Source organism: Acipenser ruthenus, chromosome 9, assembly GCF_902713425.1.
Source record: "Acipenser ruthenus chromosome 9, fAciRut3.2 maternal haplotype, whole genome shotgun sequence".
NCBI lineage: Eukaryota > Metazoa > Chordata > Actinopteri > Acipenseriformes > Acipenseridae > Acipenser > Acipenser ruthenus.
The window spans coordinates 56083095-56105483 of NC_081197.1; the positions used below are offsets into that span (position 1 = coordinate 56083095).

A 22389-nucleotide genomic window follows, 5' to 3' on the forward strand; every position below is an offset into this window, starting at 1 on the left:
TGCTGACTAGCCCCTGCCCCCCCTCATCACTAGGGAGGTAGAGGACTGCCGGCCTCAAACTGTGTCTCCTGCTCCAAAAGAACTCCAGCAGCACTCTCTGGATCTCCTTCACCAGGCCCTGGGGTGGGTCCAGGCATAGCAGCTTGTGCCACATGCTAGAGGCCAGCAGATTATTAATAACAAGCACCCGGCCCTTGAAGGACAGTTGGGCCAGCAGCCCCTTCCACCTCTGCAGCCGCCCCCTCATCCTGTCCAACAAACCCTCCCAGTTCTTTTTCATGTAGTTCTCTGTTCCGAGGTGCACCCCCAGCATTTTAATGCCTGTTCTGTTCCATTCCAGCCCCTCAGGCAGGACAGGAGGAGTGCTCTCATCCCAGCTGCCTGACAGGAAGGTGTCACATTTTGCCCAGTTTACTTTGGCAGAAGATGCTCTCTGGAACTCATTGTTTGTGAACCACTGTTAAGATCTTTCTTAATTTTCTGAACAATTTTTTTTAATCTATAACGTTTTGACTGATCAAATTCTTCTATTGTTGCTTTCCTTGTAATAACGTGAGCGGAGTGGAGAAATAACCTTAAAACAGGGAAAAAACTCTATTTCTACTCCCCTTTTCCCTTTTGTTTCTGTCATAAAATCATTTACCTGCTCAAGCGTGTATAACTTTTTCTTACTGAAGGGTTGGCTGTCATGGATGTCTGAGATAAGCGAGGAGTCAGAGAGCTCCTCCTCCATCTCTTCTGTGCTGTCCTCTCGCTCGCCCCCGAGAATCCGCTCCTCCGCAGCTCCCCCCCGACTCCTCGACACCGGTCTCTGCCTCAGCCATCACTGTTTCAGGCGGCTGAGATTCAGCCAGCGGAGAATCTTGCACCGCGCCCGGCTCACCCTCCGCTGTGTTCTCTTCCTCCGCATTGGGAGGGACTGCCTCCCCGTCTGGAGCCCGCAGTCTCCTTGTCTGCACGGGTTCGGAGTTCTGCACTGGCTGAGCTCTGCCATCCGGCAGCTCTGCAGCCTTCTGTTGAAATCGTTTCTTTTTAGCTACTATCTTGAATGGTTCTTCACCATTCTCAGTAGTAGCTGTATTATCCTCCGAACCCGTCAGTGACAGACTACGGCTGGGTCTCTTTGTGCGAGGCCGTGGTGTTGGTGGTTCTGCTCCGGTTTCCTTCTGGATCGCTGCCTCTTCGGTCAGCACGGGCTCGCTCTGCGGCTGCGGTGCAGGAGCCAACTCTTCCGCCCGCTCACCCCCAACACCCCCGACTTCCTCCCCGCCAGCATCACCCTGATCCTGCCCTGTTTCTGCTCTAGCCTCCTTTCTCGGGCAGGCTTTCCTCTGGTGTCCCTGTTCTCCACAGTAAAAACACCTCATCATTTCAGAACTGACAAACACCACACAATTCATCCCTTCCACATTAAAATTCCAGGCTACAGCAATGACTTGATTAGGATCATTTAGTAAGACAAACGCCTGCCTTCTAAACGACATGACGTGCCTAACACTGTTATTTTTGCACCCCAGCGGGATTCCCTTAATCGGGGACACCAGTTTACCAAAATGAGCTAAATTCTTTTCTAATGGCTCATTTTTTAAAAACGGAGGCACATTAGAAATAATAACTTTCGTTACCGGGGTTACTAGAGGGGAAACCTGAACAAATTCTTCTTTTACTGTAAAGCCTTCCTCTACCAGCTTGTTTACCAGAGACACCTCCACTAAAAAAATTACCAGCGCTTTATTCATTCTTGACGCTGACATAATATTCTCAAACCCCACCACCTCTCCTACTGCCAGCAGACACTCCTCCACCGAAACCCCGGGGTCAGGCAGGCAACAGACCCCGTGTCGGCGGGTGAGAGCCCCCAGCCCTCCTGAATGAGACCCCATTACGGGATCTCCAAACACACACCACCACCCTACAAACAAACAAACAAACACACACACACACCACTAACCTACGAACAAACAAACACCCAAAAAGAACAACTAAGTAACTATCAAAAATAAATAAATAAATAAATAAATAAATAAAGTTTTAAATTTCCCGGTCCTACCGCACCGGCGTTCCTTCCACCTCACTGCATGCCCTTCCCACAATCCTCCACGAGAGAGAGAGAGAGAGAGAGAGAGAGAGAGAGAGAGAGAGAGAGAGAGAGAGAGAGAGAGAGAGAGAGAGAGAGAGAGAGAGAGAGTGTCTAGGGTCTAGTTTTGTCTTGAAGATGCCAGAGCTTAAACTCACCTTGCTGGAGAGGCTGGGGTTTAACGGCAGTTGATTTCATCTTGAGGGCCTCCTTGGCTGACATGTCACAGCAGGAGCCTTTATTGGTGTCCTGGTCACTGTCAGCCTGGTCACTGTCCCCATGACCGCTGTCTCTAAGGCTTGCACGTTCAGGGTCCTTGAATGTGGAGCTGCTAAAAATAGAGAGGAGAACCAAAGTGTCTCTTTTACTGACTCTAATTTGAGTAATATAGTCTGAAGGAGCAATTCTGACAGGAATGCAAATGCGATGGCTGAGCAAGTTATTTAACAGCCCTTACCTTTGAACAAACTGCTGCCTGCTGCCCATGTAATTGGGCTCTGCGGGAAAATTGTCTGTCTGTGAAGGAGAAAGGAGAAAATTTACGTATTGTGCTACACAGAAACGCCTCCTGCCGTGCAACAAGATTTCCTGGTGGAAAAATGATTAATAATGCAAAGTTGTCTTTCATCTTTAGATTTGTATATTTTAATTACACAACACAGGACACGTCAATTTTGCCTTCCAAACAATTCTGTAATTCCAGGTTTCAAATGAACGGTCATCATAAACAGCAGACCCTCTTGAAAAGGGCAACCTCCTATTTTTAACTAGACAGATCAAATGATTAATGATTCGTCATTCAAAATTATATGAAAACAAAGTCTTCAGGAGGAAATAATAAATAACCTCAATTATTATAATAACCATTTTAATCATTACATGCATCATCTATGAATACTAATTTAGACATTGTTACACTATGGAACCAAAACAGACTGGTTAGGATCCAACTTCCCACAAGTCTTTTCATTGAATGTAGAGTAACTGTTTAAATGCACACTATGCTTTATCCCTCAAATGAAGTGATGTTTACTGTGGCTCATACACAGTCTTGTTCTGGGTCTAGTTTATAATTCTAAGCTCCATTAAAAACCTATGAGTTTATGAATGCTTCCTCACAGCTGGAACCCATTGACTGATCAGGACAGAAGATGAAAGGCCAACCTTCGTTCTTGCGATCAAGCCAATTCTCTCATTTCACTGGCAAACCTAAGTTATGGGTGATACTGTGCTAGTGAACCATGCAGGCATGGGCCCAACCCCAGACATTTTCCCTGGACTCTTCAGGAGCCCGAGCAGCAGTGGTTGCTGACGCTCAATGAGGTGAACTAGCCCCAGGGAGAGCAAAGGACAATGCCCTTGCTGTGGATCCCCAACCAAGAATGACAGCTTGGTTTGAACCACGTTTACATGACACCCACTGTACCAAAAAGGGCGGTGCTTTCACTAGGGATTGCCACTTGGGATGCCTGCAACATCTATTTAAATGGATATAGATACTGAGGAGGATCAATGGAAAATCTTCAAACACTTTATTAATACTGTACAACATGTACAGTATACTGACTCGATTAGACAGCTGGACAGACTCTGCATGATTTCCAGTATCCCTAAATAGCCCGCCCCCCCCCCCCCAATCTGATCCTGTGCAAGAGCTAAGAAGGTATTTAAAATTGCTTGATACTACTGTATTTTACTTTCGATTAAGCGATTACTACCTTTGTGGGGTGATTTATTGATAATAAACTATTGCATTGTTACGTTAAAACAAAAAGCAACTGCAGCTCATTTTTCAACCCATTTTAAATCTCAGAAGAAACTACAGAAAGAAAATACATAATTAAATTATGCAATCAACTGGTTTCATGGAATTAAAGTTAATTTAATATGAACATTGCATGATATCTGTCTACCACTTGAATTCAATTACACTAAATTTCTCTTCCAACAATTGGCAGTGAAGTTTTAGCATTAAAGAGTCCTATGAGGATAATGCTACCATTTTACCTGAGTGCTTCTTGGTTTTACATAAATTCCATTTCAGTAATAACTAACTTAGTCTTGCAAAAATATTGTGGTTTTTGAATATTATATATCTTCAACAACAGATACCAGGCACTTCATCTACATTTTGAATTGAAAACAATATTAACAATACCTAATTGTTTTTCAATGCTACTATAACAAGTCTATACATATTCAATTATCTGCTGTTGTTAAACACAAGTTTCTGGTACAGCACCGGAGAAACCTGCACAGGCAGTGAGCTGGCAACAAACACAATGAGCTTGACTTACTGCAATTACAAAATTAGCATCACAGCAATAATGAGTTTATAAAACTAAAACCTTGCAGCAGTTCAATTCTGCAAAGCAGTTTTCCTTTCTAAATGCTTTAAATTTACAACAGTTGTTACCTTGTTGGATGTATTTTCAGTAAAAGTTTTGCAGCCTGATATTGCAGAGCTTGAAGAGGTACTTACTAAATACTTTCAGCTAAGGGCTAGTGAATTTAGAAAGGGAGTTACTGTATCTGTGACAAGGACTGACACACTGCAAGTGGGATTGTAAGAAAACTGTGATGGAAACTCTGATATGGACTCTCATTACAAAACAAACACAGGCTTTTTATTAAAACATTTGTCCAAGTAAAAAAGTGCATTTTTCTTTCTGCAGTATATCTTTCAATGATTCAGTGTTTGGAGTTATATAAGAGACATTCATAATAGCAGAGTATCCATTCATAGAAAAGGTGTCCTCGTGGTTTCATGAACATAGTTGTATTTTTTGTATTCTTTTATCTTGTTTGTACCTTTTATCCAGTCCTCTAGTCTCAAAATTTCAAAAGAAATGAGTCTCTAAAAAGGCTTTTCAGGTTAAAGCCTACAACAGCCTGTAACATGATACAATTTAAACAATAACAAAACAGAATATGTAACACAAAAATACACTGCAATCCTGTGATGCTGTTTTATGAAGATGAGAATAATAAAAAAGATGGGAACATTTGCATAACGCACAATTATGAAGCAACGGAAATCACTTGCCTTCATTTTCTTTGAACTTTGGTGGCACTCACATCTGTTTTGCAAACCCAAGACTGACACCAATATGCGTGCAGCTTGCAATACATTAGCTTTACCCAAATGGCACTGTGACATCTATAGGAGGCTGTGTGGTCCAGTGGTTAAAGAAAAGGGCTTGTAACCAGAAGGTCCCCGGTTCAAATCCCGGCTCAGCCACTGACTCATTGTGTGACCCTGAGCAAGTCACTTAACCTCCTTGTGCTCTGTCTTTCGGGTGAGACGTAATTGTAAGTGACTCTGCAGCTGATGCATAGTTCACACACCCGAGTCTCCGTAAGTCGCATTGGATAAAGGCATCTGCTAAATAAACAAATAATAATAATAATAATCTTAAAAGCATAGCCAGATAATAAAGCACGTAAAATAAAAAGCACACAGCAAATAAACAACACTGAATTCCCAATGCTCATTATCTTACGTATTCAATATGGCCTATATTCATCAAACAAACAAACAAAAAAGATCAGTAGATTTAAAATAACATACTATCCATCCCGCATGATTACACTTTTAGTGCTGATGATAAAAAGATCTTGCTTTCCTACATCCAGCTTCTATCCATTCACTGGCTGGCACTGTAAAACTCAGGGGGCAGTAGTGGCACTGGTACAGGACAGCAGTGCAGCATCCAATATTTACATCATCCTAAAATATGTACTTAGCATGAGCCACACTGTCAATAAAAAGCACATTAAGAATCTATTGAAAGGGCTTCCCTGTCAATTAGAGTGCAGATGGATTCTATCGCCCGAGTTTTCCTCTCAATTTAATATGCTGGGTCATATTAACAGCAGAGCCTTGTCAATAAGGCGGATCTGAATCCTAGTAATGGAGTTATCCTGCCAATATAATCGGGTTCATATTTATCGAGCTCTGCAGTGTTTGGAAAAGCTGTGAAACAGGATTATAAGGTTACCCTGTGTACATCTGGCTCCCTGGCATAGAAATAGTTTAGTAATTTGATCGTACTGAAGCAGAAAAAACACCTGTCTAATCACATTTCCCCCATAACACAATCTCGGGACAATGGAGGATCTCTCTTGGCACCAGACAGCACTGAATTATCTGAACACATTTTCTGTTTGCTGGCCATGCACCTAAAATCTTACAGGACAAGCCAATTTGCTTAACAAACGTGAACATGACAACTGCTCTAAAATAGTTCTGATCCACTATCCTAATTTAACATCTGTGCTCGAACAGCAAGATCACTTGCTGGTTTGAAAATTAAATTCCCATCTCCAGTAAAGCTTGAAAAATGTACTAGGCTCCTGCAAAGTTCCACTTGGTAAGAACTCATAATATCTAGTCTTACTGTTTACATGTTACACTCACTGCTCAGTTGATCATTTTGCTTCGTGCTGATATGTACAAGTTTTGTATTAACTTTTTTTTTGGTTATACAGATGACCAAATAGTTTCATTACATATGAAGCTACTTAAATGACTATAAAGTTAAAGGAACACAATTAATGATAATAAAATTGAGTACATGTTAACAAATGTAATACGTAGCTACCCCCTCCCCTCCTCACACACACACACATTCGGGACCAGAAACAAAACAAGAATGGATTACTGAAGTATAAAACTGCTACTTAAAATGATCCACGAGTGGGAATGTTTTTTTTTTGGTTTTTTTTGGAAAAAATATAGCGTTGATTACATGGTGCTTTATGCATGGTTAATTCACAGAAAGTTAAATTTTTTCTTCACTATATGTGCATTATAGAGAGGGAGTTATTTTATTTTGTATTTCAGTCAGAAGTGTCTTGTTATGTGTCCCGCGCGCCCCCAACCCCCTCCCCCGTTTATATATATACACATGTAAAAAAAATTCAAAATGTAAAAGCTTGTATAAAAAAGACATATGGACTATACTGAGCCACTTCACTGAGCCACAAAAACCCTATTAAAACAAAATCTTGCATGCATGTAAATAGTATAAGGGGTCCAGCTGCATGTCACTTCAAAACTGGGTCTGCGTATGTGTCCATACATGTGTGAGATTTCTTCGATTTGCTCTACCAATCTTTTGTCATGCTTGGGCTTCTATTCCTTTTCATTCCAAATTAGTTTGAAAAAAAGACACTTATGTACTAGAGATATTTGTGAAGCATTTCACAGGAAGGAGACAATAAGGAAATAATTGCATTCTAGTCAGTGCCAGTGGTTAATTATCAAGACAGGACAAAGGGTTGTAACAGGCCTTGCAGTACATGCTACAATTACATGGTCCTCTTTTAAAAATAAAACACATTGATAATTGTGCAACTGTAGGTGGTGGAATGGAGAGACTGCAGTGTTGAAAACTGACAAAACCCCCACCTCAAATCTCATTTCCTTCTGCCTAAATATGCTTGCTGATTTACCTGAAGGTGTCTATACAGTGCAATAGAACAACATAGTAAAGACAGCTGCTTTCAGTTTACTAGGAATTGAATATATGGAGAGAAGCACAGCAACATATTACACCAGAAACTCTTAAATACAGTCCTGAATTTGACATTTTACCAGTAAGAACTTCTTAAATAAATAAAGAAGTAAACCCACAGATCTGGACAAGTAGTTGTTATTCATATTGACTACATTCCCTTTGTTAATGCTGAATTCATGTTAGGTTTTGGGTTTATTAATGAATATTTAATGTCTCAACTGAAATTTGACAGGAAAAAAATAAATGCAAAAAATAAATAAATAAATAAAAGCAGAGAATACAGTGTGCAAGTCAGAGCGTATAGCATATAAGAATGCATCTCTCTATCACAGACAGACTCACTGGCATTCTGCCTGTTTGCTGGGGCGTTCCAGGTGTAACCTTTATATAACTGATTCAACCAACCGAACTCTTAACAGGCTATGGTTTATATCCAAGCACAAAGCAAATGTCCAGCTGCAGGCGTGTCTACCCCACACCCATTCATTCAGGGAAATCCATCACGGGCAGCTAATGTACTGTACTGCTCCTTTCAGGTAAGTCTCTTACTACTGCACTGGATGTTCACACAAGCTGAGTTTTACGCAACACTAATATGCTCTGCAATTATCCAAACAGGATGTCACTCCAACAACCTATAGCCTTTACATTCATTCCATTTACATTTTTACAGGGAATGTTGTAGGACTCACGGCCCTTATTTATTTCCATGATGTCTCACGGAGAGCATCATAGAACCGCACAGAACATTTAGCTAAGCTGTTTAGGTCTAGAACCTACAGGCACTGAAAGTGACAGAAGATTCTTTGATAGGCCACACAAGAAAGTAGCTGGTATAAAAACAAGTGCAGCACTATTAAAAAAAAAAAAAAGACTAGAATGTTTTCTTTGCCAGCTACAGATATTTAACGTATTTATGTTCATGCTGAAAATGTGCTGTTTATTGCACTCTATACTTCATTTCAATGCACTAAACAGATCAATGTGTGAAACATAGTGATACTTTAGAACTGTGAAAAGAAAACGTGATTGTATACCCGCTGCCACTTCAAAGTCAGCATCTCAAACTATATTATTTAAAATGCTGTGAAAAAGTGTATTGCGTGGCTAACATAGGTTAATGGTAATTTAAGACTGCAGTCAAACTACAATTCATAACCCTGCACCTCTCCCCCTTCCCCCCTAATTTCTCTATCATTCTCTATATGCTCAGTGATCAGTAAATATATTCTAAGTAGTACTTACATAAAAGATCCATCTCCCTGTTGCAGATACAATGCAATGGTCAAGATAGCAGGTCTGTCAGATTAAGACACTGTGCTGACACGTGATTCCTTAACACAGTCTACAAATGACTGATTTTTCACAAGGAACAAACCCAAAGTGGCTCTGTTATTGGTACATATTTTGAGGAAAAATTACATTCAACAACACACATCAGAAAGTGGATATATGTTATTCTTTGGCAAAAAACAATGGGATTTGTTCTTTATAGGGGGAAACAGCTTCCATATTAAGCAGCACACTCTGTTTTTACTTGCAGTGTTTGTCTTCAGGGAGACATGCCTAAGCAGCAAAAAGATACAAAACAGCTAATGGCAGCTTATATTTAAATCTGAAAGGCATTTTGCACATACAGCGGTAACATCACAGGAAGAACACAGTACAGCTGTGATAGCAAGTCAACGCCTTGTGTTAAATACAAACATTAGCACACATGCCCAGGTTGTAACTATTCAGCAGGTATACTGTGAAGAACAAAAGATGCAACAAGGAAATGCCACTAGCGGAAGTCTTTCCAAGTGCAAATAATAATAATAATAATAATAATACAACATCTATGGCAAACACTAAAAAATGCATTACATCTGCAGGGGTTCAAATAGCTGGCTCCTCTTGAGGATTTACAAATACTGCTTTAAGAATAGCTTGTTGCTCATCTGAGGACCACTTGAAACGTAATACCTTTTGTTTCACAAACAATGCTCCTAAAGCAATCCAGGTAATCTATTTACCCTGCCTGCTGTCACCAAGGATTTCTTTACACAGTAAGGACCAACACAGTATGATTCACAATGAAGAAATGAGTTTCTTATTAAATATTCAAAGCTGTGTGAAATAGCCAACAGGAATAGGTTGTCAACACTTGGATAATGTGAGCTTAAAGTGACCAAATTACTTATGGGCTGGGATAGTAGCGGTCTGATCCCCAGGTAGGTATAACTCAGTGGATCAGCATGTCTTTATAGCAGGCTGCATGTCTTTGGGGGCAGGTAAATCCTAGCAGGAAACAAATTGCTATTGCAAATCAGACATGGGTACTTTATCCCATAATTTTGCCTATAGAGAAGACCAGTGCCACCAGCAGAATAGTCATTCAACATGCAGTGATGATAAATCATTGTGTTGCAAATAAAAATGAAAAGACGTGGCCTTAAACTACTGTAAAATGTTAAGGGGTCGTCCAAAATTATCGTGAATTACAGCAAAAGTACATAGCATACTCTTTTTTTAAGACTTGATGTATTTATATATTTTTTTCCTTTAAAAGAAGCTTTTATGCTTAGTACGATGTATTGTATGAGAAACAGGTTTTAGACATATTATTATTGTATGTATTATATTTGTGCACGTATTTGCAAACTGGGGAAATACGCTAACAAATGAAAACATTTATGTACCATTTGTCATTCAAACAAAGTTTTCAACGTATGAGAAAAATAAGCAGAGCTTGCTGTCACTTCAGTGCCTTTTGTGCTTTCTCTTGAGCTGCAAAGGAAACGTGTTAACATTAGAGGATCCTTTCCTCAACCAAAAGTCAAATATCAGGAACTGTGACAAAAATGACATCTCTGGTGGCTACAGTTCTTTTGCAGTAAGGCATGTGAATATTTCAAGCTACATAAAAATGTCATCATTTTCTTTTTTTTTTTATCAATAAGCACACACTGCACTGCGACCTCTCCCTCCCAGCGCACACTTTTTTGTACGCTTTCAGAAAATGCTGATCATTTTGCACGGCCCCTAAGCAATTTCTGCAAGCAATGTTTCAGCACCAAAGCATTCATTGTACAGTAATATATAAAACAAAAATAATAACACAGCAGTATTTCTGATTTGGCAATGTAAAACAATGGAAAATGCTACTTACTAATCGTCATGGGAAATGTTAGTGGGTATGGTAATGACAAGCAGTATTTGCAGATTTAATTAACAGTTTCCTTTCTTCCTGCACATAGTAAATATTGTTATAGTATTCTTCTTTTAAAAGAATGAGACCTGTGTGGTTTTGTACAGAGTCAGAAGCACCTGCTCAGAGAAATGAAAGTCCTCTCACGTGGGAATACAGAGCTCAGATTGGAGAGTGATGACAGCGCGATTTAATATATATTAGACATGTAGATATGGGTTTCTTGTTCAAAGACATTCCAATAATAAATAACACAATAATAAATAATATGATGTTCTATAATGATTAGGGCAGTACAGGCATTTTGGGCCCTATTCATAAAAGTACTTGCCGGCTGCAGTAATAAAACAAATTTTGTTTAAAACTAACGAAAGTCGTTCATATTGCTATTCATAAAATGATCTGAGAATACAGGCGACTGTCGCAAAGCACTTTATGAATGGGTATACAGTCGTTCAAGAATGAAAATCTGCTTCTTTCTGATGACATCATCAGCATTATTAATGTTCCCTGGGTGGCGTCGGTAGCTGTTGCAAAAACAAAAATGGACAGTAGCCTACTACCGAAACCCGAGTCTGCAGCTGCCAGTCACGGGCAGTTTGCAAAACCTGATTCCGATGCCCCTATCACGTCTGCCAAAAATTCTGGATATGTCAGAATTTAGGGAAAAAAAGTATTTTTTTTTTTAAATAAATACTTTGTATTTTTGTTTTGTTTGGCAACGCTGGTAAAGACATTTCCATACACAAACATAAGATTTCCATTATTAACTGCAGGACCAAAAAAAACAAAAAATAAATAAACAAAAGCAATGTAGGAGGACATTTGAATAATACTGTAATTCTAATAATAATAATAATAATAATAATAATAATAATAATAATAATAATAATAATAGTTGGGAATTTTGAAAACTTTTGGAAAACTTTAAACGTTAATCTTACAAATTAACTCAACTATTATTATTATTATTATTATTATTATTATTATTATTATTATTATTATTATTATTGATCAGGGCGTGTATGTTTTGAATCAGTGAAAGTTGCACACCGTATTTCACACTGTACACAAAATGCATTGTTTTCTGGTGCACGAAAAAAAACAAATTCCGTTCGAACACTGATCGAGGCTCGCACTGAGGCTCGCACTGAGGCTCGCACTGGGGCTCGCACTGGGGCTCGCACTGAGGCTCGCACTGAGGCTCGCACTGAGGCTTGATCAGTGTTTTTTGCAATGCCAAGCAAGCACAAATTTCCCACCGACTGCATCAGCAGCACTGGTATACTGTATATTGTAACGCTCCATGAAAATAAACAGGTTCACACAGGCGGTATTCATCCAAACTGTTTATTGTGAACACAGGTAAAAGAAATAAAAAGAAAAGTGTCAGCCGTGGATCACGGCAAAGAAATAATAATAATAAAATAACTGTCTATTCTCCAACTCTCACCTGCTCTCCGCTTCACAGCGCTGTTTCAAAATGATTATGCCAGAGAATGTGTTCTTGTGTGAATATATATTTATATTAAACATTTTTCTATATATAAAGCTACAGATTTTTGTTATATTTTTTTTCAATATAGGTAGTGTTAATCACGGGTATGTCAAACTGTGTAACTGAGCAAGTGTAGTAATACAATATGCTTTTAAAAAATAATCTGCCGAGGCAGTCGTTAGTTTAGACTTGACTGCAGAAAGCGTTCAACAACTCCTAGATATCAACAGCATTTTGCTGTCGTTCACTCTTATGAATAGCAGGTTGATGCTCAGGACCGATGAAAACTTTATGCTAATGAGGTAATCGTTAACCTTTCTCTCAATTCGTTAAAAACATGCCTTCATAGACGAAAATCGCTGGGGCTTAACGACGCATCTGAATGATCTCTTATGAATAGCAACTGCCATGAAATCCGATCACGTACTCTCATTTCGACAGGCGTTAACCCTTTATGAATAGACCCCGTTGAGTTTGAAAAAACAAGAGAAACGACATTCCTTTAAAGAATGTAGCCTAGTTTGTGTAGCATTGTACTCCATTGTGTGTTTGGACAGTCTTAAAGCCCAATTAAAAGCATTTTTTGTCATACACAATGATCACACAAACTCTTAAACTACCTTTTTATTTGCCAAACAAATCAAGTGCTGTTATTCTAGGTGCTCAGTAAAGTGTGGGTGTTGTTTCAATACAATGTAACTACATGGATAACTACAACACCAGTAAACACAGTATCACTGGTGCTAGAACAGACAAATGTGAGACTGTCACACAAATATAACAGAGCATCTGTGACAGACAGTCTGCTGTGTTTTCTACATGCTTAGAATTTACAACAGAATAAAAACAGATTTTTAACCAAAAATAACGCGGCAGGTTTTTTTTTTCCTTCTCAGTAGGTTCACGGCCAGAACGACCCATGCCTCTGCATCTGCACACCCAAAGAGTAGTACTAATTCAATGAAGTCACTCTGCAGCACAGAGTCCGCTTTTTATTTCTGAAAATATACTGCTGATATATCACCCACCAGAGAGCCAGACTCCCACATCTGACAAAATAGTCAATTTAGTGATACGGCCACGGGAGAGTTCATTGAAATGCTGATAGAAAATGGCAGCGCGAGCTAACTGAGAATGATTTCCAACATTTTATCGATCAAAATGTAATTTTAAAAAATCATCCCTGTAAAATAGCCTTTTCTGTGTGTATAGCAGTATGGCACTGAGAAAGTGATACTGTAATATGATTAAATAAATAAGTAAATGAACAAATAACTAATACATACCTACTTATGCCAAGTTGATTTGAGCTGGTGGATGTTACCTATACCAATTGATTAAGACAGGGAGATAAATTCAATAATGCCTCCTAGATTAAAACTAATGCACCTTTTTTTTCACAATTTTATGAAATCATACACGAGTTCCTCCATTTCTAAAAGCGCAATATAAAATAATGGATTGGAGGGAGCGCATACCCGCGATTCAAGGCTGTGACTCACTCTCAGGGTGCTATTGACCTTTATAGATGATGTGAGCCGAGCCCCTCGAGTGAATTACTGCCCTGCCTGACTGTGTGAACTTCAGAGAGTCGATTGACCTCCCTGTACCTCAGCCCAGCCTGCTTGATACATGCAATAGAGGCAGCAGAACCCCACTTAATCGGAGAGTCGTATTTCAGTTATGCTGGTTAAATCATTTCTAAACCCATAAAGAGGGTTACATATTCCCTGTCTTTGTCTCCGAGTTCTGCAAAACAGGTTAAACAAACGAGATCCGTGGAAGAGGCAAAACAGGTTAAACAAACGAGAACTGTAGAAGAAGCAAAACAGGTTAGAAGCCCTGTGGCTCATTCCAACTGGTGTCATGTGCTCCGAGGTGGTGATTATTATTATTATTATTATTATTATTTATTTCTTAGCAGACGCCCTTATCCAGGGCGACTTACAATCGTAAGCAAAAACATTTCAAGCGTTACAATACAAGTAATACAATAAGAGCAAGAAATACAATAACTTTTGTTCAAGTAAACTAGCTCTTACTAAAAGAACAATGTCTGTGCACTGGTACCAAGTATTAACACAGACCAAATTGTGCCATGCATGAGGTAGACTGTCTCCACCTAGAGGAGAATGCACAGGATATTGTTCAGAAGCTTGTATGGTATGCAGATGAGTCAGAAAGATTATACTGCCAGTTTCATGGCTTGAAGGGTTTTAGGGAAACGGGAAAGTGTTTGGTGACGGAAGAAAGTTTTTTTTTTTTTGTAAGGTTCAAATCTTAAAGGTATAGTCTTAAAAGTATATTCTTGTTTAAAAATGTGGACACATTCTTATTTGCACATATTTCTAGGTAATTTATAAGGTGCTACAACAAAAAGACGATCCATGATATATTTTATTTGAATGTGTACTTCATTATCATTTATGGCTCTGATGATAATAAACATGTCTGTCATATTTATTTGTATCGTACCATTGTGAGTCCCATAAGGACAGGTAACAATCTTTCCTAGTAATGAAATTAATCTACACCTTCAACAAATGTGTATATGTTTTTAACTTGTTATAATGTTTTTAAGATTGAGTTTTATATTTAAGAAACAGTCAAGGTTAAATAATGGGCATTTGTTTACATTAGTTTAATATTAAGTGATAAAGCCTCTATAGCCTGTACCTTTTTTGAAACTTATCTGCAATTGATCATTGAGGCTGGATTAAATCAAAAGTATGGTGCCATCATAGCCAAACTAAAGTACAGACATGGCAGTGCCATAATATTTAATTAAAATCAGGAACAGACAGCTTTAATGATTTCTTTGTTGCAAGCATTATTTACAATGCAGTACAGAACTAAAAAAACACACACATTTAAAACAGCTAAAACACAACAAATGAAAGAGCAACAAAATGATGTTACTGCTCCTTTAAAGTCTAAAGTGTGTTAAAGTAAATAGTCATTCACTTTACACATTACATATACAGGGCTCACTATCTTGAGGAATAGCAGACTAGCTTCATGTTAACCTGTCTTGAGATGTAATACGATTTAACGCTTTTAAGTTGAATTAAGTATCATTATGTGCCATCCATCTTCTTATTCAAATCAAATTACAGTCTTTGTTTTCCTATGCTGATGCTCCTCGTAGGATTTTGCATTTAGCAGTTTTCCTGCAGAGACTTACTTAGAGCCAAGAGACAGAACTTTTTGATCGGTGTAAAATGAAATGATTGCTTCAGTATTATTGCGTGTGGTGCTAGACTCATAAAAGGCTTAAGGTGACCTTGTGACAGAGGTCTTTTTCTGCACTTAATGAAAGATACAGCCACTTCAGATCAATAAAGGGAATCCTGCCTTTGTTTCCTGCGATATTCCAATAACCACTCAGCTCAGATTTAGGTTACCCACTTCAGCACAGGGAAGAAAGAGGTTGTTTTTTTTTTCCATCAGAAATGCGATACAGGGTATCTTCCTGTATTGCTTCTTGTAAATAATAGAATGCACATGTTCATTATATGATGGGAATCCATGCTGGTATGCTAAAGATTATGTTTTGTTACCCACATAATGAGAGAAGACATCAAAATCACGAGTAACTGACTTATAGTGGTCTTTCATCAGTTCAATCACACCCATCTTTTGCATTTTTGTTTGCTTAGGAGCTTGAGCTTCATCTCATCCAAATGCTTACAATGCTAATGATAAAGGACAGTTTTCTATTTATTTTCTTTTGATTCAGTTATTAAAAAAAATAAGCGTAATTAATGGACAGACCTGCAAACTCTAATCCAAGTTCTAAAGCTAGCTTGCATGCATTTTAATTAGTTATTTAAACAGAAAAAAAGATAAAACACACTCAGTCAAGAGATTTTAAAGCAGGAAAACAAACGTTATTAAAAAGGAAGTACCAGAAATTTAAATGCAGACTGACATTTTAAAGTATCCGACTTATTCCTGAAAGACGACGTATTTTAGTGTTCTTTCTGTGGCAGGAATGTGATCCTTGCTCTGCAGTTTCTAGTTAACATGTTTGTGGTTCCCTAAAGGTTCTTCTCACCTTCTAACTGGTCATGTAATAGTTTGAATTATTACATTACAGAAACAGAAACCTGCCTATATTTTTCTAGATTACTACCAGTAATATAGCAGGTTGAATATGATTAGTAAACTGTACCTAGTATACAGTGTTTAAGTAAGACTTTAGCCTTGTCTGACATGACAGATTTCGAATTGCTTAAAACAGGCTTAGCACAACAGATATGCAGTAGTTGTCAGGGGCTTAGTGGAATAGCTCCTCACAAAGAAGTATTAACTTGGGATGTGGAGAACAAGTATACCCCCGCAGTGTCTAAGCACGATACCGTATTGTTTACAGTGTGTTCTTACACATTTAGTAATGCTTCTTGTTCCTAAAATGTGTATATATATATATATATATATATATATATATATATATATATATATATATATATATATATATATATGGACTGGAGAGGGCTTTAGTGGAAAATTACTGACCCGAGGGACTATTGTTACCGACAGGGGGCTATAATGACCGAAGCCGCATTATAATCTTCCCGAAGGGCATTTAATTTTCCACTATGGCTGAGTCTGCAGTACATATTTAATATATGAATCAGTCAAGAAAATAAGTGAGGCAAGGTTGGATAGTAAGTATGACTTTGTATATTTTGTTTAAATAGCTGATACAGTGTATATAAATAAATATTGACTTATATATTTTGTTTAAATAAGTAAGTATATAAATAACATAATTAAATAACAGAGAATGTTTTTGAAGTTCATACCACATGAATTAGTGAGGCTTGCCGACTGCTGCATAATCCAGTTTATATCCCGGCCGTCATATCTGTTTATATCGTCGAGTCAGAAAACAGTGACATTGACGTTTTAATCACTATTTTAGTGTTTGGAGCATCTTTCTTTTGTAGTATGTTTTGTAATTAATTTTCTGTTAAATCACAGAATCTGTGTTCAGCCATTTTCTCTTGTTGTGAGTGCAAGGGAGAAGGGTGTTCCTTTGAAAAGGGGCGGGATGGACAGTGATTTGAATGAAAGACTATTGCCCGGCGGGTGTAAGGATATCAGGTCAATAGTTCAATCTATTTTTGCTCCGATGATGAGGTTTTAACCAATCACAGGCCAGAGTTTCATTTAAAACACATACGTCTCTCTTCAAAAGATTTGCATTTACAACTGCTGTTTACATGAACCTGATTCTACTCACTACATTTGTATTGCTTTTATATGGAAATGAGGGTACTGAACAAGCAAGCTCATTCTGACAAAGAATATTTTAAAACACAATTTGACAAAACGCAATACTCAGAAGTTAACACTAAGTTCTAATCTGCTCAATGTTTTCATTGTAATATTTATCAAAGACTAAATTAACACATAAATGACCCAAAGTAAGACAAAAATTACAAGCATAACCTTGTGAATGCGCAAAAGCCCAGGTTTCAGAGAGAAAGAAAAAACAACAACAACCCAGTATGTCAACCCTTCTTGGCACTACATTTAGCAGCAGACAATCCTTTCCAAACTGTACCATTACCTTCCATAATGTTTACATATTCAACTGGAACAAGACGCAATGTGCTGAACTGAGGGGTTACAAGACAGATGGATATAAATTGGGTTTCCTACCTGAATTATTGACATCCTATTAACTGGTGTTTCCGTTGTATTTGTCACCGGTCCTGTGAAGCTGGTGTGACAGCCAGCATGTCCTTGAGGAACAGTCAGGTTGTTAGAGGTGGGTTTCAAGTACATAACCTCTGACCTGGGGGAACTCAGGGGCAATCTAGTCTGGTAATCAAAATACATGGGGGAAGTGGCGAGGGAGGGGCTGCTAACCACATTCATCACATTCATGGCATCCCTCTCCTCAACCTCGCTTTGCACCAGCATGATGTCGTTCTTATTAATCTTTTTCTTCTTGCTCTTGCCTAGCTGTGGATGAGAATACTCGGCAATCCGGCAGTTGTAAGTTCTGATCTCTTTGTTTTCTCTTTTGCACTTTACAGCTATGGTGATCATGGCTGCAAGGAGGATGATGGAGACGATGCTCAAAGTGACAATCAAAGGCAAAGACATGTCCCAGTGACGCTGCTCCTCGTTTATTCGGGGCTCCCCTTCAGGCGGAGAGCCAGTGAAAGCCTTGATTATCAGTTTTGACACCGCAGAAAGTTTTGGTTTTCCATGGTCTGTCACCTTTATTATTAGCTCTGCAACTGGGGTAACTTCTTCCCAGAAAGGATGCACTGTTCTCACTTCACCAGTGACGGAGTCCATCTCAAATAAGTGCTCTTCATTCCCATCTGTAATCTCATAAATTAGCCGGCCACTTTCTCCATAGTCATTATCAACTGCCCTTACTGTGGTTAGAATATATCCTACTCCAACATTTCGGGGGACATGAATTTCAGCAGTGTCATTCTGTAGGAGAGGTAAGACAATAACTGGGGCATTATCATTTACATCTAAAACACTAACCCGTACTGTTGCATTGCTTTCCAAATGAGGAGATCCCGAATCCTTTGCTAGGACTTTAAACTCAAAAAACTTCGTTTGCTCATAGTTAAAGGATCGTAACGCGTAAATTGCTCCGTTTGTGGGGTTCACAGACACATATGTGTAGATGGACACATCTCCTACATGCGATGGTAAAATAGAATAAGATACAGTGCCATTCTGACCCAAATCTGGATCATGTGCCAAAACTGACCCCAAATACTCCCCAGGGATGTTATTCTCAGGCACCTGCAGAAGGTAAACTGGTTTGGTAAAACGTGGGGCATTGTCATTTTCATCTAAGATTTTAACTGTAAAAGATTTGGTTGAATTGAGGGGAGGGATCCCATTGTCTTTGGCCACTATCGTCACATTGTACTCATCCTGAACCTCTCTGTCTAAAGGTCTATCGGTAATTACGGTGTAAAAATTATCATAGTTTTCCTCCAGTTTGAAAGGCACATTGCCCAGCACTCTGCACTGGAGCTGTCCGTTTCTCCCTGAATCCTTATCAGTAACCCTTACCAGGGCAATAACAGTGCCTGTGGGCGCAGACTCACTGATGGCCCCCTGGCGGACAGACACAAAACCAATGGAGGGCCAATTGTCATTTTTATCAATTACTTTGACAGTTACTTTACAGTGGGCAGGAATGGGGTTGGGTCCTAAATCTTTAGCCTGGACATCAATCTCAATAATCCCACTTTCCTCATAGTCTATTTCACCCTGAACCTTTATAACACCTGTTTTAGAGTCAATAGAGAAAAGCTCACGGATCCTATCTGGTGCATAACCACTAAAAGAATAAACTACCTGTCCATTGGTGCCTTCATCTGGGTCTGTAGCATTTAAATCTATCACTACAGTGCCGGAAGGGGCATTTTCAGGTATTTCTACAATATAAGAGGGCTGGTCAAACAATGGACTATTGTCATTAGAATCAATAACTTTAACATTTATTTGCACAGTCCCTGATCTGGGATGTTCTCCACCATCCAATGCTGTTAATACAAGTGTGTGATGGCTCTGTTCCTCCCTGTCTAAAGGTCTCTGAACAACTAATTCAGGGAATTTAGTCCCGTCTCCTCTGGATTTTACGTCCAATGAAAATATATTATAATCGTCTCGGGTGATCTGGTATGTTTTTAACCCGTTTTCCCCCGAGTCGGCATCGTGTGCGCTGGCAATTGGGAAGCGTGTCCCCGGTGCTGCGTTCTCAGAAATGTCAATATCGATCTGTTCTGAAGGGAAACTGGGAGAATTATCGTTTATATCCTGAATTTCCACTTTAATCATGCAGATCTCTTTATCGTTGGCAAACACTTCCAAGGAGAGCTGGCACTTGGGGTTTCGCCTGCACAGTGTTTCCCTATCGATCCGCTGCTTAGTATACAGCAGTCCGCTTTCAGGATCCACATCCAGCAGATGTGGGGCTGAATTTTCTAAAACCCGAAAGTTGGATTTCCTGTTTCGCTCTCCAGATGCAAGCCTGGCATCTTTGGCAATGTTCCCAATCACAGTCCCGGGCCCTTGTTCCTCTGGGACGGAATAATTCAGGTTTTTCAGTGTCAGGGCTTGAGCCCAGAGCAGCAAGAAACAGAAAATAGAAAGGTACATCCCCTTACCAAGTGCGCGCTGATTATTATTCAGATTGTTGTTGTCGTTTTAAACCTGTTGATATTTGCAACAAAATGATAATTCGTACATTTAAATATCATCAGGAAGAAAAGTCGCTTCACAGTGATACAGAAAATAGAGGTGTCCTGCACAAGGACAGTAGTCTATATGTATATGATTTTTTTTTTTTTTTTTTTTTACAAACGATGGTGTTGTACAGCGCTAGAATTCAAATGAAATGTCTTCTTGTTCCACCGAACGCCCAGAAACAGCCTTGTTCCTACAGGATGCCACTTTGCAGGGTCCAGAAGAAATTGCTGTGGTATTTGTGTCCTTCTGAAATACAAAAGAAAAACCAAAGATTCCCCGATCAGTAGATGAAATACATTAACAAGCAATATATTAGTCAGTGGTTGCTGGTTTAACGAGAGGTACTATTTTCATTTAAATAGATACAAATTGTTATTCTTGGTTTATAAGTGCACTGCATTTACCGCCAGTAATTCTTAATGCAATACATTCAAACCGGCGCCTTGATTCGGGGATTTGTGTGATATTCTCCAAGACTGAAAAGCAGCTGGTTGATCAGTCTTGACCGGTATAGTACACTACACTTGTCTGCTAAATTTTGTATTTATTTAGACTGTACAAATGCATCCAAAGGAATGCTATCAAGTAAGACAATAGAACATAAAAACAAATAAACCGCAATCACATTTCTTATAAACTGCAAAAAATGTATATTTATAGTAGCTTAATTAGTACTGCATTCAAAACGCTGTTCTGTGGCCATCTCGGTTTGTCTTTTTTAAAGCGACATCCAGACTGAGCTACATAATGGCAATGCTAGTACTCTAGCTTTCGTAACATACGATGGGTAAACAGTTTGTAACGAAAAATCTACACAAAACAGCTACACAATATCACATGCGTGTATGGATAGATTAATTTTGTATTCGATGCTCAGAAAAGCCGAGGGCTCCTTCAACTGCTAAGCTGTTGCATCCACTTGGACTGTACTGGCTAAGTCGTTTTTAACTCAAATTGCAACACATTCCAGCAATAAATCCACTTTGTTTTGTCCTGTTTTTAAGTAAATGTATAACTAAGGTTTTGTTTTTCTATTAAATGACTTAAGACACTCACGCAGATATGTTTCGATCCAAACAGCATCAATGTTCTCTCTTCATTTATCCTTATATCTTTGCAGAATCTGAAAAGCCACAAGACTCGGCGTTAACACAAAGTGCTCCTGGTAATACCAATGAGCGGAGCTCTCAATTTCTCTCAGTTGATTATAATGCAATCGCTTGCCTCGGCTCACGGTGTCTTCAGTGAGTCACACAATTCCGCTGAAGAATGCCTATTAGAGTGTGAAGATCCAGCTGGAAAATACAGATCCAGAATGGATATTAACATTGTGATCAGCCGTTAATGTCTTGGCTTGCGTGCTGCACTGATGCAGGGTAAATAAAACACCTCTAGTCCTTGTCACTTCTTAATTAGTCCAACATATATTATATAGCATATGAAGTCAGGGATCCAATTTGTGTAGATTGCACCATTCGTGAATCAAAATGATTTGAGTATAATCCGTGTGCCACATCAACATTTGGAGATCCTAGGACAATTATTTAACACCACACTCCTCCAGCTCTCTCTCAGTGCCTCTCACTGACTAACTCTGTTCACCTCACATTGCGTTAAACATTGTTACTGATCTCCTGCCAACCAATGAGTAACACGGAGACAGAACCTGCCTCCGGGTTCTCCTCCAATGAAGTTTCCAGCTGGAGCGTTGAGGGGCGGGGTTTAGACAATCAGTTCAGAGAGTATGTGATTATAGCAGTTCGTTTGACAGAGTACTGGAAGAGCGATTGTAGAATGCCTTACTCCAAAGTCACAAATATGCTCTGCTTCGTTTCGATTAACTTTCAAATCCTGACTC

The 22389-nt window shown here is 39.0% G+C and overlaps 1 protein-coding gene across 2 annotated transcripts in view; it reads right to left on the reverse strand.

Moving 5' to 3' along the window:
* The window catches only part of LOC117972808 (protocadherin-17-like), a 52005-nt gene extending 29877 nt beyond the window's left edge, over positions 1-22128 (reverse strand). Inside the window, exons 1-4 of one of the 2 annotated variants that reach the window (XM_059030278.1) lie at positions 21588-22128; positions 17958-20777; positions 2535-2593; positions 2236-2405 (exon numbers count right to left, since the gene is read on the reverse strand). In XM_059030278.1, coding sequence (XP_058886261.1) covers positions 2236-2405; positions 2535-2593; positions 17958-20441 — 2713 coding nt within the window. In that variant the 5' untranslated portion in view covers positions 20442-20777; positions 21588-22128. Of the gene's footprint in view, positions 1-2235; positions 2409-2534; positions 2594-17957; positions 20778-21587 lie in introns of both variants that reach the window. The other variant, XM_059030277.1, reaches the window with a different exon arrangement.
* Between the last annotated feature and the right edge of the window lie 261 nt (positions 22129-22389).